The sequence below is a fragment of the Pteropus alecto genome, unplaced genomic scaffold, assembly GCF_000325575.1.
Source record: "Pteropus alecto unplaced genomic scaffold, ASM32557v1 scaffold146, whole genome shotgun sequence".
Classification (NCBI taxonomy): Eukaryota; Metazoa; Chordata; class Mammalia; order Chiroptera; family Pteropodidae; genus Pteropus; species Pteropus alecto.
This window is the reverse complement of record NW_006442107.1, coordinates 16,387,508-16,400,255: the sequence shown is the minus strand read 5'-3', so window position 1 is coordinate 16,400,255 and position 12,748 is coordinate 16,387,508. Positions and strand designations below refer to the sequence as shown.

The 12,748-nt window shown below is 37.3% G+C and overlaps 1 protein-coding gene and 1 pseudogene across 3 annotated transcripts in view; both read right to left on the bottom strand.

The window, feature by feature from the left end:
• Positions 1–12,748, bottom strand: part of KLHL14 (kelch like family member 14) — a 113,919-nt gene that overhangs the window by 77,579 nt on the left and 23,592 nt on the right. For all 3 annotated transcript variants that reach the window (XM_015595772.2, XM_006919996.3, XM_025038654.1), the window contains exon 2: positions 11,754–12,743. In XM_015595772.2, coding sequence (XP_015451258.1) covers positions 11,754–12,700 — 947 coding nt within the window. In that variant the 5' untranslated portion in view covers positions 12,701–12,743. The remainder of the gene's footprint in view (positions 1–11,753; positions 12,744–12,748) is intronic.
• LOC112469372 lies at positions 490–608 on the bottom strand (annotated as a pseudogene).

Here is a 12,748-nt window from a genome sequence, read left to right as displayed (position 1 = left end):
CCCCATAAGAAATGCTTTGTATTCCCTTTCAACTGAGAATGTCCATTTTTCAGGTTTGTTTTCTTTTGACATATTCTTCTGCTGCTGCTATGGTTCTTACGAGTTATCACTGTCTTGGCAGTCAAAGAATTTCACCTTGTATCCCTAAAACAATTGTTGCATAAACATAGTTTGATTAAAAATCCTTTATGTGCCTTTAAGAATGTTTAAGTAAATAACTTGAATAATGAGTTTTTTTCCCTTGAGTAGACGATTTGCTAAACCAAGTCCAGACTATCGCTTAAGAAATATAATGCCTAAGTCAACATAAAGCCTAGATAATCACACAAAGAAGAAAACAAACACCAGACTCAACACAGATGTTTTCCTTTGCCACACCAAATACCAAGATTTATTTATTTATTTTTTTCGGTGAGGCAACCCTTGGTTGACTCACAGGTTACAAGGACCTTGTCAGCTTAAAATCCCTTATTTTAAAAATATTTTTTATGCCTGTAGCACCTGGTCTTCCTAGGTGGTCTCCCATCCAAGTACTAACCAGGCCCCACTCTGCTTAGCTTCTGAGATCAGACGGGATTGGGCTTGTGCAGGGTGGCATGGCCGTAAACAAGATTTTTAATAATAGACATGTGCCATATAAAAGTATCTAGAGAATTTTATATTGTACATCTGTATGGATTTTATTTTCATTTTGTCAAACAGAACCCCCAATTCTTAAGGAAGCTGTGACCTAGAAACCACAAGAAGCCCTTCTAAAAAGGCTGGAAAGACTCTCACAAATCAATAAGAAAGAGGGAACAATAACAACAAAAAAACTAAAAAATGGCCAAAGGATTTGAATATATATTTAAAAAAACACAAGTGGCCAATAAACTCACAAAAAGATGCTCAACATCATTAGTTATTAGTGAAATGCAAACCACAATGAGATAGTACTTCATACACATAAGGATGGCTATAGTCAAACAGACTGACAGTAAGTGTAAGAAAGAATATGGAGAAATTATACACTGCTGGTGAGAATACAAAATGGTGCAGCTGCTTTGGAAAATAATCCGACAGTTCCTCAAAAGGTTAAACATCTGTTCAATGTTAATGGAATATCACATGTCCCAGCAATTCTACTCCTAAGTACACACCCAAAAGAAATTAAAATTATGTCCACACAAAAACTTGTACGTGAGTGTCCGTAGTAGCATTATTCATAATATCAAAAAGTGGAAACAACCCAAATGTCCATTAACTGATGAATAAATAAAATGTGGTATATCCATACAATTGAATGCTATTTAGCCATAAAAAGGAATGAAGTACTACATGCTACAATGTGAATGAACTTTGAAAAGATTATGCTACATGAAAGAAGCCTATCAAAAATACCATATATTATATGGTTCCATTTATATGAAATGTCCAGAACAAGCAAATCTATGGATCTATGAAGACAGAAAGCAGATGAGTGGTTTGCCTAGGCTGTGGAGGTTAGGGAGCAGATGGAGGCTGCTTGCTAACAGGTATGGGGATTTTTTGCTGGGGGTGGGGGGGGTGGTGATAAAAATGGCCTAAAATTAATTGTGAAGATGGCTGCATAACTCTGTGAATATACTAAAAACCACTGAATTATACATTTTAAATGGGTTAATTGAATGGAATGTAAATTATATCTCATTAAAGCTGTCTAATGTAAATCCACCACAGTTTTTCTAACTTTTCCACTTGCTGACATGAACAGACTCCGTGACTGGTCTAAGCTCTATAGTTCACTCAAAGGTGCATAAAATAGACACTGTCAGCAGAAACATCATCACTATCAGAGCAGCACCTGACACTCAAGCTATGAGAATCTAGCTTTAGAATGAACATATTGTGTGGAATTAGGAATCCTAACAAGTGAACAAAATGGCAAAAAGGGTATAAATAGAACTATTCTTATAAAAGTAAAATCTATTGATTAAGAATTCACAGCCAGGCTCTATGTTAATTATTGTACATTATTCTTCCAACATTCAGAATTGCCCTAATGAGATGGGCATTGTGTACATTTTATAGATAAACAATCTGAAAAAAAAAGGTTAATTAAATTACCCAGGGAGAGCCAGCTTGTACATGGTCAAGGTGGTATCTGACTCACATCTGTCTGAATTTTAGGTCTTAATTACTGTGCAATAGAACTGTTTAAGATATTTGCATTATAACATAAACTTTTTATTTGTACCTTCAATTATGCCATATTCTCTCTCTCTCTCATTCACATATCTATATCTATTTCTATCTCTATATAGCCTATCTTTACTTTGTAGTCTCTACCAACTAATGTCATTTTGGAGTGAGCACTTGTGAAAACCTTAAGACAGGGAGATTACAAGGATTGCCACTGACAGTAGCGGTACAGTTGTCATAGTAACCAATCCACCAAATTGGTCTGTGCTATGAGGCACATACTTTTGTCTCTATAATACACCAATATTGGCTGGAATCCCTCACTGTATCAATGAACCCCTGTTAATAAATATGAGGTACTAGTATGTATCTTTAAAGCATTAAAGTTTTTCCTTCAAAGTTTCCCTCTTTGACTCACAGATTTTACATTCCCTATTCTAATCCTTTCCATTTGCCCAGGATGTTCTGGTGTTTTTAGTTGTGAGGGATGCTAAAAATCAGGGCCAGACATTGCTGCTTTGTTCTAAGTAAGATTTACAAATATGACTATTTTCTTTTTGATGAAAAATTGACTCTTCCAAGCCAATAATTCCTCACTAAGTGCCAGCCTATAGGATATTGTTGAATATCCTGCCCCACCTCCACATACAACATAGACCTCTAGCTGACAAAAACACATCTCAGAAGTCACTGTACAGAAAATTTAAAGCTGGCACTCAACGACATACACATTAACTGTGGATACACACACATGCACACACACACGCACACATGCACACACACACATCCATCCATCTACCCACATTTTTCAGCAATGCCTCCACATTTTCAAGGACTCTTTCTCTCTAATGTTGGTGTTTTCTCTCTTCCTCCTCCTCTCCATTTCACTGGCCTTGCCTGTCTTCAGAGGCACCTGAAGGCACATAAGGCAGGGAAGTGAAACTGACTGTAATTCTTCAGTTCACTTCTCTGCAGCCTCCAGTGAGCCAGTCTCCATACGGTGGCCCAGCTGAGCTGAGGAAGTTCAGAGTCCCTGCACAGGTGGAATTTACCAACCCACTCGCAGCCGCACTGGATGCAGAGAACCAGACATATGTGAGAGGCTCTGGAAGCAGCAGAGAACGAAGCTGAGAAACTTGAGTTTATGAGATTAAAAAGAAGAAGGGCTCTTCTCGATGAAAGGAAGAAGTGAAAGACTTTCATAGCTAAAAAGGCCATCATTTTCCCTTTGAAGAATTAAATATGAATTGCTGAGGACAGTCAGAAATTCTGATTTTCCCACTTCCTTCTGATGTCCTTGTGTTCACCTTCGGGTCCTTTCAACTTCATTCTTCTGGTCTTAAAAGTCTCTGATGAATTCTGTGCTATCAGTGAAATCACAGATATGTTCAAGAGTTTTCTTGATAGGCAAACATGTATTCTGGTACATTTTGCTTAGTATGTTTTTTAAATTAATAATAAAATTAATTTTAAAGAACATTTTCAGTTTATATAGTTTTTCATTATCTCAGCTGATCCTGACCAAAATGCTTGCAAGTAGAACTACAATTATTAATCCCTTTTACTGATGTGGGACTCAGCTAAGTGGAGCTAAAAAACATATTTAGGTTTATAATTTCAAAGGCAGCAGTGTTTCCACCATAGTATTGCTTATTTTCTCCGTTCAAGTCAAAAACATGTTGATTTTTTTCCACTATGGAATTCATCCATGTAGTGCATAATCCTTACTAGAACCTACAACTTCTGTGTAATCTCTAGCCACACACACCTGTCATTTCCTGGAAGGTACCAAACTCTTTCCTATCTAGGAGCTCATGCAAGTTCTGGTCTCTCAGCTTGTGCTTTCCCCATTTGCATACCTTACCCTGCCTTTCCCCTAGACTCATTACTTGGATATCTGATCTTTCAAGGCTCATCTTAAACCTCTTTTGTAAAGAAAGTCTTCATTGTCCACTCAGACAAGGTTATACACTCTGTTATATGGCATCCCAGCCCATGGCACTTTTCTAATCTATAACACGTGTTACCAGTATGATTAATTTGTATAATTATTTACTCTTTTTCCTTATACTATAAACCACATGAAGTCAAGAAAGTGTCTGTCTTGTTCAGCTCTGTATCTCAGAACCTAGCATAGAGCCTAGAGCATTATATATGTTCAATACAAATGAAGGGGGTATTCCACAGAAGAATTTCTTGTTAGTGGCAAATTGCAATGCGTCACCCCAAGTTCCCACCATGAACTTGGTCATGGGCATGGTTTAGAAAAACTACCCAAGGTTGTGAAGGTTCCCTTGCTTCTCAGGTCTGCTGCAAGCTCCAATTATCCTGAGAATCAAGATGATTTTACAAAGAATGCAGTAATATTTTCATCTCTTGTTGGCATAACAGGTTGTCTCCTTTGAATCCTGACACTTCTGAAAATTGTGCATGTAGCACAAGAACAAAGAGGTTTTTTTATGAAACATCTTGATTAACTCAGAATACGAATATATAATTATTGAACTGAATCAAATTATAGGAGTGAAGGTACCACAACTGACCTTTCTTTCTTGTAGAAACACTTTTTCTTTTAAAGACTGACTTTTTTTCTTTTTAATGGAACTCTGTCTTTAACTCTGTAAATTATATAAGTTGGGTATGTTGTGATTTAAAAGCTTCTAAATTTGTAACTATTTGTCCAAAAAAATACTGAATGCCTATTCTCAAGCTCTAGACTTTCCTTGTCCACCCTCCTCTACTGCTAGTTCTTTTTCTTTTTCACATTAAAATTATTAAGATTATCTCTTAATAATTTTTTTGAGATTTCCCATATTTCCTTGCATTTTCCTTATTGCTTGTTTTACTTCTCTTTTCACTTCCTTGTGATTTATTTTCTTTCTTCACATCATAAATATCCACTATTTTCATTTCTTCACTATGGTATGCTTTCTCTAGTACCTTTTTGCTTCTAATATTGCAAACAGTTCTAACCCTATTTTCATTAATATTATTTGTGAATATATAAGCCCTTCTGATGTTTACAGTAAAATGGACATATTTACTGTATCATCTATGTTACAACTGAGGGTCCTTTCCCTAGTTAACTCACTCTCCTGCCCTATCATAATAGTGTTTATTTGTTTTGTTTTAAAGCAATCATCAGCAGTAATTCATGCATCATGAATTATCTTGGAAGTTAATGGAAAGGACATGACAATAAATATATTTTCTGAAATTCTAAATGAATGACAGAAGGCATAAACATTTACGGTGCAACAATTGTTAAAATGGTTTTCTTGAAAGAAAATATAAACAGAATAAATATCCAATTAATCTTATTTTGTGTTATTAAAAAACACAGGCATTTTGGTAATTCTGGCTGCTACCTGTTGTATTTATCACCTGTAAGTATTACTCACATTAATAGCTTTCTATTGTCTTCACAGAAATAAGGGTGATTCCCCTGCCCCCCTAGATTTCTGTAGTACTTGAGGGCACAGAAACCTAGAGGGGGAGAAAACCTCTTGGTTCAAATCCAAGCTTCAAGGCTTTGTGTTTGTTTTATTTTCACAATCATTTTTTCATGGTTAAGCTGGAAATTCTCATTTTTATTGATTTATTTAAAATATATTGGCTCATTCTGTTTTTTAGTAAATCAGTATCATAGGGACAAATCTCAGCAACCTCATTATTTAGCCCCTTAATCTTAGGACTAATAACTAAGTAAGATACACCAGTAGGAAGGAATTTTGGCTTTCTGCTACACTAAACTGAGCCAGATCCTAAGTGCTGAACTTAATTGTATTTAAGACCAATACCAATTCATATCGAACTCGCATTTTTGGATCGAGGTCAGGCAATGAGTTAAGTGTTTTGATTACAAATATTCAGAGTAGTCACTATCTGATGAGGGAGATAAACACATAGGCCAAACCTACAACTGCATGAGTGCTCTTTCAGAGGTTACACACGTTGAAGAAGGCTGGGAGCTTCTGTAGACATACTGTACTCAATCCATCTGATTCACTCAGAAGTTAGGAGTGCTGACAACACATTCCCTTTCATTAAAGCAGCTGGAGATACAGGTTGGCATTTAGAAAAATAGTTGTTCACATGTTTATTTATATGCCTAGATCAGTTTGCTGAATATATGTACATCAATCTCAGAAAGCAATAGGTTAAATATACCTGACTACCCTGATTTCCAAATGGAGATTATTAAAATACCATAGAAATGATATTTAACCCTCTTTGAATGATGACCAATCTATGGTAGTTGAGCAACTCATTCACTGTTTTATTTAATCATTATTTATCTCTCTGGGATTGCTATATTAATTCTTATGTCTTATTATGAAAAGTTGAAATTCTAATTTGGCATGGAGGAATTATTTAGACCTGAATTCTTTCCAAGTGGAAGGACGAAGACCAATGGGATTCTTTCCACTAGAATAAGGACAAAATTTTGTGTCCATTTTGTTTATTGATGTCTCCTAAATACCAAGAAAGAGGGTTGGCAAAGTGTGACTCACAGAACAAAGTGTGACTCACAGAACAAATCCTATTTTTATACAGATTACACTCACAGGATGGTTTTTACATTCTTAACTCATTGAAAAAAATCAAAAGTAGAATAATATTTCATAACATGTGAAACATATGAAATTTCAGTGTCCACAAATGATGTTTTACTGTCACACAGCCATGCCCATTCATTTATGTGTTGTCCGTGGCTGTTTTTGTGCTACCAAGGAAGAACCGAATAGTTTCAACAGAGATCATGTCTAAAATAATTACCATTTGACCTTTCATGGAAAACAAAACAAAAAACAAAAAACCAACCAACCCAACAAACAAAAAATGCCAACCCTAGGCATAGAAGAATACCTCTCCTTAACTTCTTTTAAAGTCAGATATACTAATATTTAACCTTCCCAGGTTTCTCTCAAAAAAGAAAGTCTTAAGTGTACATGTAACTTTTAGCACAATCACCAGATTATATCTTACATGTACACTTATGAGAGGCTCATAACAAGAAGCAAAACACTGTGGATGAGAACACAGACTGAAGAGTCTCGGCTCAGACTTAGGCTCCATTGCTTAACAGCTGTGCAACCATGGGCAAAATGCTTAACTTCTCTGTGCATCTGTCTTCCTATCTATAAAATGAGGCTAATAATGGTACCTATCACTTAGACTATTATAAGCATTAAATACATTAACATTTGTAAAATGCTTCGAACATCACCTGGTATGCAGTAGCTGTTGTAAATAAAGTAACATTTTTTACTGCCTTTTTATGTTAAGAAAATTGGGATACTTAGAAATTAGCTAAGATAATGAATAACTTCAAAATATTTCTAAATATAGGGAAAAAATATAAGCATGAATTAAAATTTGAACATGTCCACTTTTGTCAGTAAGTCCTTTAAGCCCATACAATGCGCTAATATCTACTCTAATTGCCTTTTGATTATAGGATATAACTATTTGTCTCCCAAGCCTGTGATATAATTTTGTAATCAATGGTCCTGTTTCAGATAATAAACAAATTGTATTGTGAATGGCTGAGTAACTTCTGATACAAAATCTAACTGCTTAACAACTTCTAATCTGAGGGTATCAAATTGGTATAAAGGGAAGTAACAATTTAGAGAATGCATGAATACAAGATTAGTTTGTTTTGTTTGGTTGTTATTCAGTTCTTAGAAAGTGAACCAATAGAAAATACTGTCTTACATTTAAAGAAATACTTTCTAAACACCAAAGCCAGGAATCAAAACTGTATTAGAAATTCTAACTGCTTTTTAATTATTGCAAGTCATTTTAGCAAATAGATAATAAGCACCCCTGGGGTTTAAAAAGATTTTTACATGAATTTATGTGAAATATTTAAATAGACTGTTTTGTAGAAAGTGAAATCCTTACAAGGTAATGTTCTATCTTCTATAAAATATAATATCTTAAAAACCATACTGTAATACAAAACTGTACACAGGACTGTAACAGTTGGTGGTTAAATGTTTTAAAAAATGTAATCATTTTCATTAATGCATTTCTACTACAAGTGATTTCCTGGAGAAGGTTCAGTGGATTTTTGTCATGTACAATAGTATCATGGATTGAGACAGATATTGGTAATGTACAATGCTGAGTCTTTTTTATAATCTTAATTTCTTTGACTTTTAATAAGCATTTATTTAACTGTTATATTGTGTGAAGTGAAATGAAAGTGTAAAGGAGAAGTTAATTAATCTAGTCCAATTTGATTTATTTGGGACAATTACTAAATTACACATTAAAATTAAAAAAATACAAATAAAAAAGGAACTTTTAGGGTTACTTAAGATAAATTTAATAATCTTCTTAATATTTACTTCTTAATATTGTAAACATTCAATGTTTAGAATTCTAAATATTCAATGTTTACTTCTTAAAATTCTAAACATTGTATGTCATGTCACTTTACTAAATTTTTATGCTTCATAATCCTTTAATAATGACTTTTCCAGAAACATTTTCAAGAACTTATACCAGAAGTTTTGTACTTCTGTAATAAAATAAAAAGAAAATAACTAAGAAACAAGACTTCAAAATATTTTAAGTTTTGTCTACTAAAGTCCTGTTGTTTTAAATTAGTTAAGTATATATTTAAATATATGTAAATAAGTCTTTTATTTTTAAATTTATTTTTCTTAATGCTTAGTTTGCTAAAATAAAATATGAATCTGAGCATAAATGACATACTCAAAAAGGACTAAACAACAGAGTAAAAATTAAAAATTACTTTGGGTATCGATAAAGTCTTTATGCTTGAGTTGTTTTATCTTTCTAGACTTACGAAAAATTTAAAATTACTTAATATTTACAAACATGTTTAAGTTTTATTACATTAATAGATCTACTCTCTATAAATAACATAGATTCTTAAAAAATAAGTTCTCTCTGAAGTTATTCTATTTGCTTATATTTTGTTCTATTCCAACAGACTGGTCATTTTTAATTTTCCAACTCCTTTGGATTTGAGGAACTCTTTCATATTTAGACTTTAAGAACTACAGGTGGCTAAAGAGTAATAAATACAATGCCCTTCCATTCAATGGCCTTCAATAAAAGCGATGCAATAGCAAAAACAATTGCTTAATTCATTTATCCCTCTGTTAAACTACATGTAAGGCTGAAAGAACATTTTTATATTATGCTGATATTATAATAAGTAGGTCACTATAATGCCATTGATTGCAACTCACAGCATTTTTGCCTACATTAAAGAACTTGATGATTATTCTTGCACTCTTTCTGTGAATTAAAATTAGAATATTAGCCCCTAAAAATTAATATGCTATAGTTACCAATAATGTAACGAAATCTAAATTATGTTACTTTGAGATCAACAATAGGTTCACGTGAACTATTTTCTGTATCTTCCGCTTTTAAAGGAAAATCCAGTCTCTTTCTACGCAGAAGTATCAGATTCTTGCAGCATCCATGACACTTGTAAGCATTCAGTGGTCAGACACCACTACATATCCTTCAAATGATATGGCCCAGTGAAGCTGGAAGGTGTCGTCACGGAGCCAGGCAGCGTGGTATCTCAGCCATCCACTAGGACAGAGCCAGCAGGCCCCAGCTGGTGCACTGAATTCAGACTAAGGTGGGAAATGGATTTTGCATTTTGAAAGTCAACTCTTGTAACAATGAACCCTAGGACACACTTATTAGATAAAAGTGCTTGGAGGGCTTCAGAAATTATTTATTGGCTCAAATTTATAATGCTCATTTTCCCAAATTACTCTTAGAACAAGTTAAATCTTAATTTTATTATCCTTCTGGGTTTTTGAATTGATACTAGGTTGTATATATTTTTAAAAATATGAATAAATGTACATTCAGGTCTATAACTGTGTTGTCTGAATCTTGCAAATATATGATATATGCTAAATTAAGTATACTTGTAGGTCATTTAAAAGTTATAAAAGTTAAAATAACAGAATATTAATCACCAATGCCCATTGTGTGATGACATTTACCCATCACACAAAGCTTACCATCTTGATGTTTAGACAAATCAAAAACTCTTACAAAATAAAAATATATTCCACGTTCTTGTTCTCATTGTACTCCTGTGTTCACTATTCAAGCACACAGGGGCTTGAGTTCTTGCTTGTGCTATTGTCTTACTGTTAGCTTTTGACATCACAATTTATTAACTCATCTCTCACAAATATATAAAAAATCAACTTACAAGACTTCTAAGTTCAAGGTTTCCTATGCCCCTGTGGGTTTCACCTGAACACCAGTGCTGCCTAAACAACTGTAGAGAATATCTTCCATTTCTTAAAACTTTAGTTAGCTAGGTCTGGTAGAAACATCACAATGGAAAAAAAATAAACATTTAGTTCCATAAAGCTGCACAAAGTGAACCCCATCGTTTAGAAATCCTTCTGAATGGGAAAATGCCATGATGGGTTTTTATACCATGTACCTTCTAATGTAACATTCTGGACTAGGCTGGGGTTGCCTGGCATCTGGAATCATGGTGTTTTATCATGAGAAACTGAGAAGATAATGCTTCTCTTTTCTAAAAAGAGAAAGCAACCCTCTGCTAAGGCTCATCAAAAAGGGTTTTTAAATTGGAGCCAATAAAACATGATCGTCAATTCCTACAGTCTTGTCTTTAAAAAAAAAACAAAAACCCAACTCAGCAGCATTTTAAAAAGGCATTGTTTCTCTCTCCCCTTTGACATTAAATCCTATTTGCAACACACACAAGGGACGGATTCCAAATATCAACAACAGCCAGAACAACTCCCCAATTTCTTTGTGACTTCTGACCAGGAACGCAGACCTAACTGGAACTAGATGACTCCCCTCCTTCCAATTTTCAACTGCGCTACTCCCTTTTGAGATGGGAGCCACTAGGCATTTTCACTCTGACACCCTGAAACCTTTTGCTTTGCTCTTTTAAAAGTGAAAAGGAAAGGCTTTTCAAAGATAGAAAAGTTTGCCTGGGTATGTGATGCCAGAATTTCCAGTAGCATTTTAATAGACATGGCATTTGGAGCTCTAACCACCAAAGGGAGCATATCCCAAGCACTGAAAAACAAAAATAACTTGAGCTTCTGACAGAAAGAATGAAAGCTTTCCTCTTTAAGCATGGCTAGGCATTTCTGCTGGCCCAAAGCAGGAAAGAGGTGATGTGGGGTAGGAACTTCTCATGGCAGAAACCTCTTCCTTAAACAAGCTCATTTTGAGATTTGGAGGGAAGACTGGATAGAGAGGGTTCCAGAGCTGCACTTCTAACTGCCCTGGTCTTGGGCACACCTGCCTGTCACTTTCGGTCCACAAGCCTCATACTTCTCGCTCTGGGGATATTGAGAACATGGGCTTTCTAGTGCTCAAGGATGCTATTAGGCCGGTTGTCTGTTGACCTTTCAGGGACTATGAAATCAACTTTCCCCACACAGTCTGAATTGTTTGTTTGCGTTTGTTTTCAGCCTGCCAGAGCCTCCCGCCCAGCCCAGCCCTCTCCCCGCTCCTCCCTGCCCCCACCCTCTCTCCGGCCTCATGGGCTCGCCCCCACCCCAGCTCTCCTCTTTGTTATCTCCTACCTGCTGGCCAGGCTCTGCCTGCAGTGCTGCCTGAAGGGCATCAGGTGGTAGTTCATGGCGTCCAGCAGCAGCTTCTGGCAGACCGGGTCGGTGCGCATGAAATCCACTGACTGGACCCGCTCCACCAGCTCCGGGGCCGGGATGAGCGCGAAGCGGAGGCGCTTCATGAGGTCGGGCGCGTACTGCATGCGGGTCTCGCGGTCGTGCTCCAGCCACAGCACGGACATCTGGAAGAGCGCCAGCTCTGACTCCACGGGGGGCGGCAGCGAGTCCAGCAGGGCGCGCATCTCCTCAAAGTTGAGCAGCAGCACATCCTCCACCAGGTACTTGTTGGCCAGCTTCTTGGTCTCCTCCAGGCCGTGCAGTGCTGCGATCTTGCACACCTGCTTGTAGTTCTGCACCGAGATCTGGTCGTTGAGGAACTGTACGCAGAGCTTGGTGACCTGGGGGATGTGCAAGATCTTGCTGACCGACAGCACCTCCTCCACCGTGTCCAGGGAGAGGGTCACGTTGGCCGTGTAGAGGTACTCGAGCACCAGGCGCAGCCCAATGGACGAGCAGCCCTGCAGCACCAGGTTGTTGATGGCCCGGGGACTGGTCAGCAGCTTGTCGTCGGGGGAGGAGGAAGGAGTCCCGGGCTCCTCCTGTGGCGGCGGCTGCTGTGGCTGTGGCGGCTGCTGCTGCGGCTGCTGCTGCTGGTCCTTGGGGGCTCCCAGGCCGTCCTGGCCGCCGACCCCTCCCCCGAGAGGGGGGTGGCTGGAGAAGAGGGATCTGAAGTACTGCGAGCAGGAGGCCAGCACGGCCTTGTGGCAGTGGAACTGCTGGCCCTGGGCCGTCAGGGTCACGTCGCAAAACAGCTGCTTCCTCCACAGCAGGTTGAGGCCGTGCAGCAGGTTGTCGCTGTGGCTGGGGTCGAAGGTTGAGGTCCTGTCCCCGGATCTGGACATGGCGAGCTGACTCCGCGCACCTGGCTTTAAACCCTCCTCCAGCCTGGC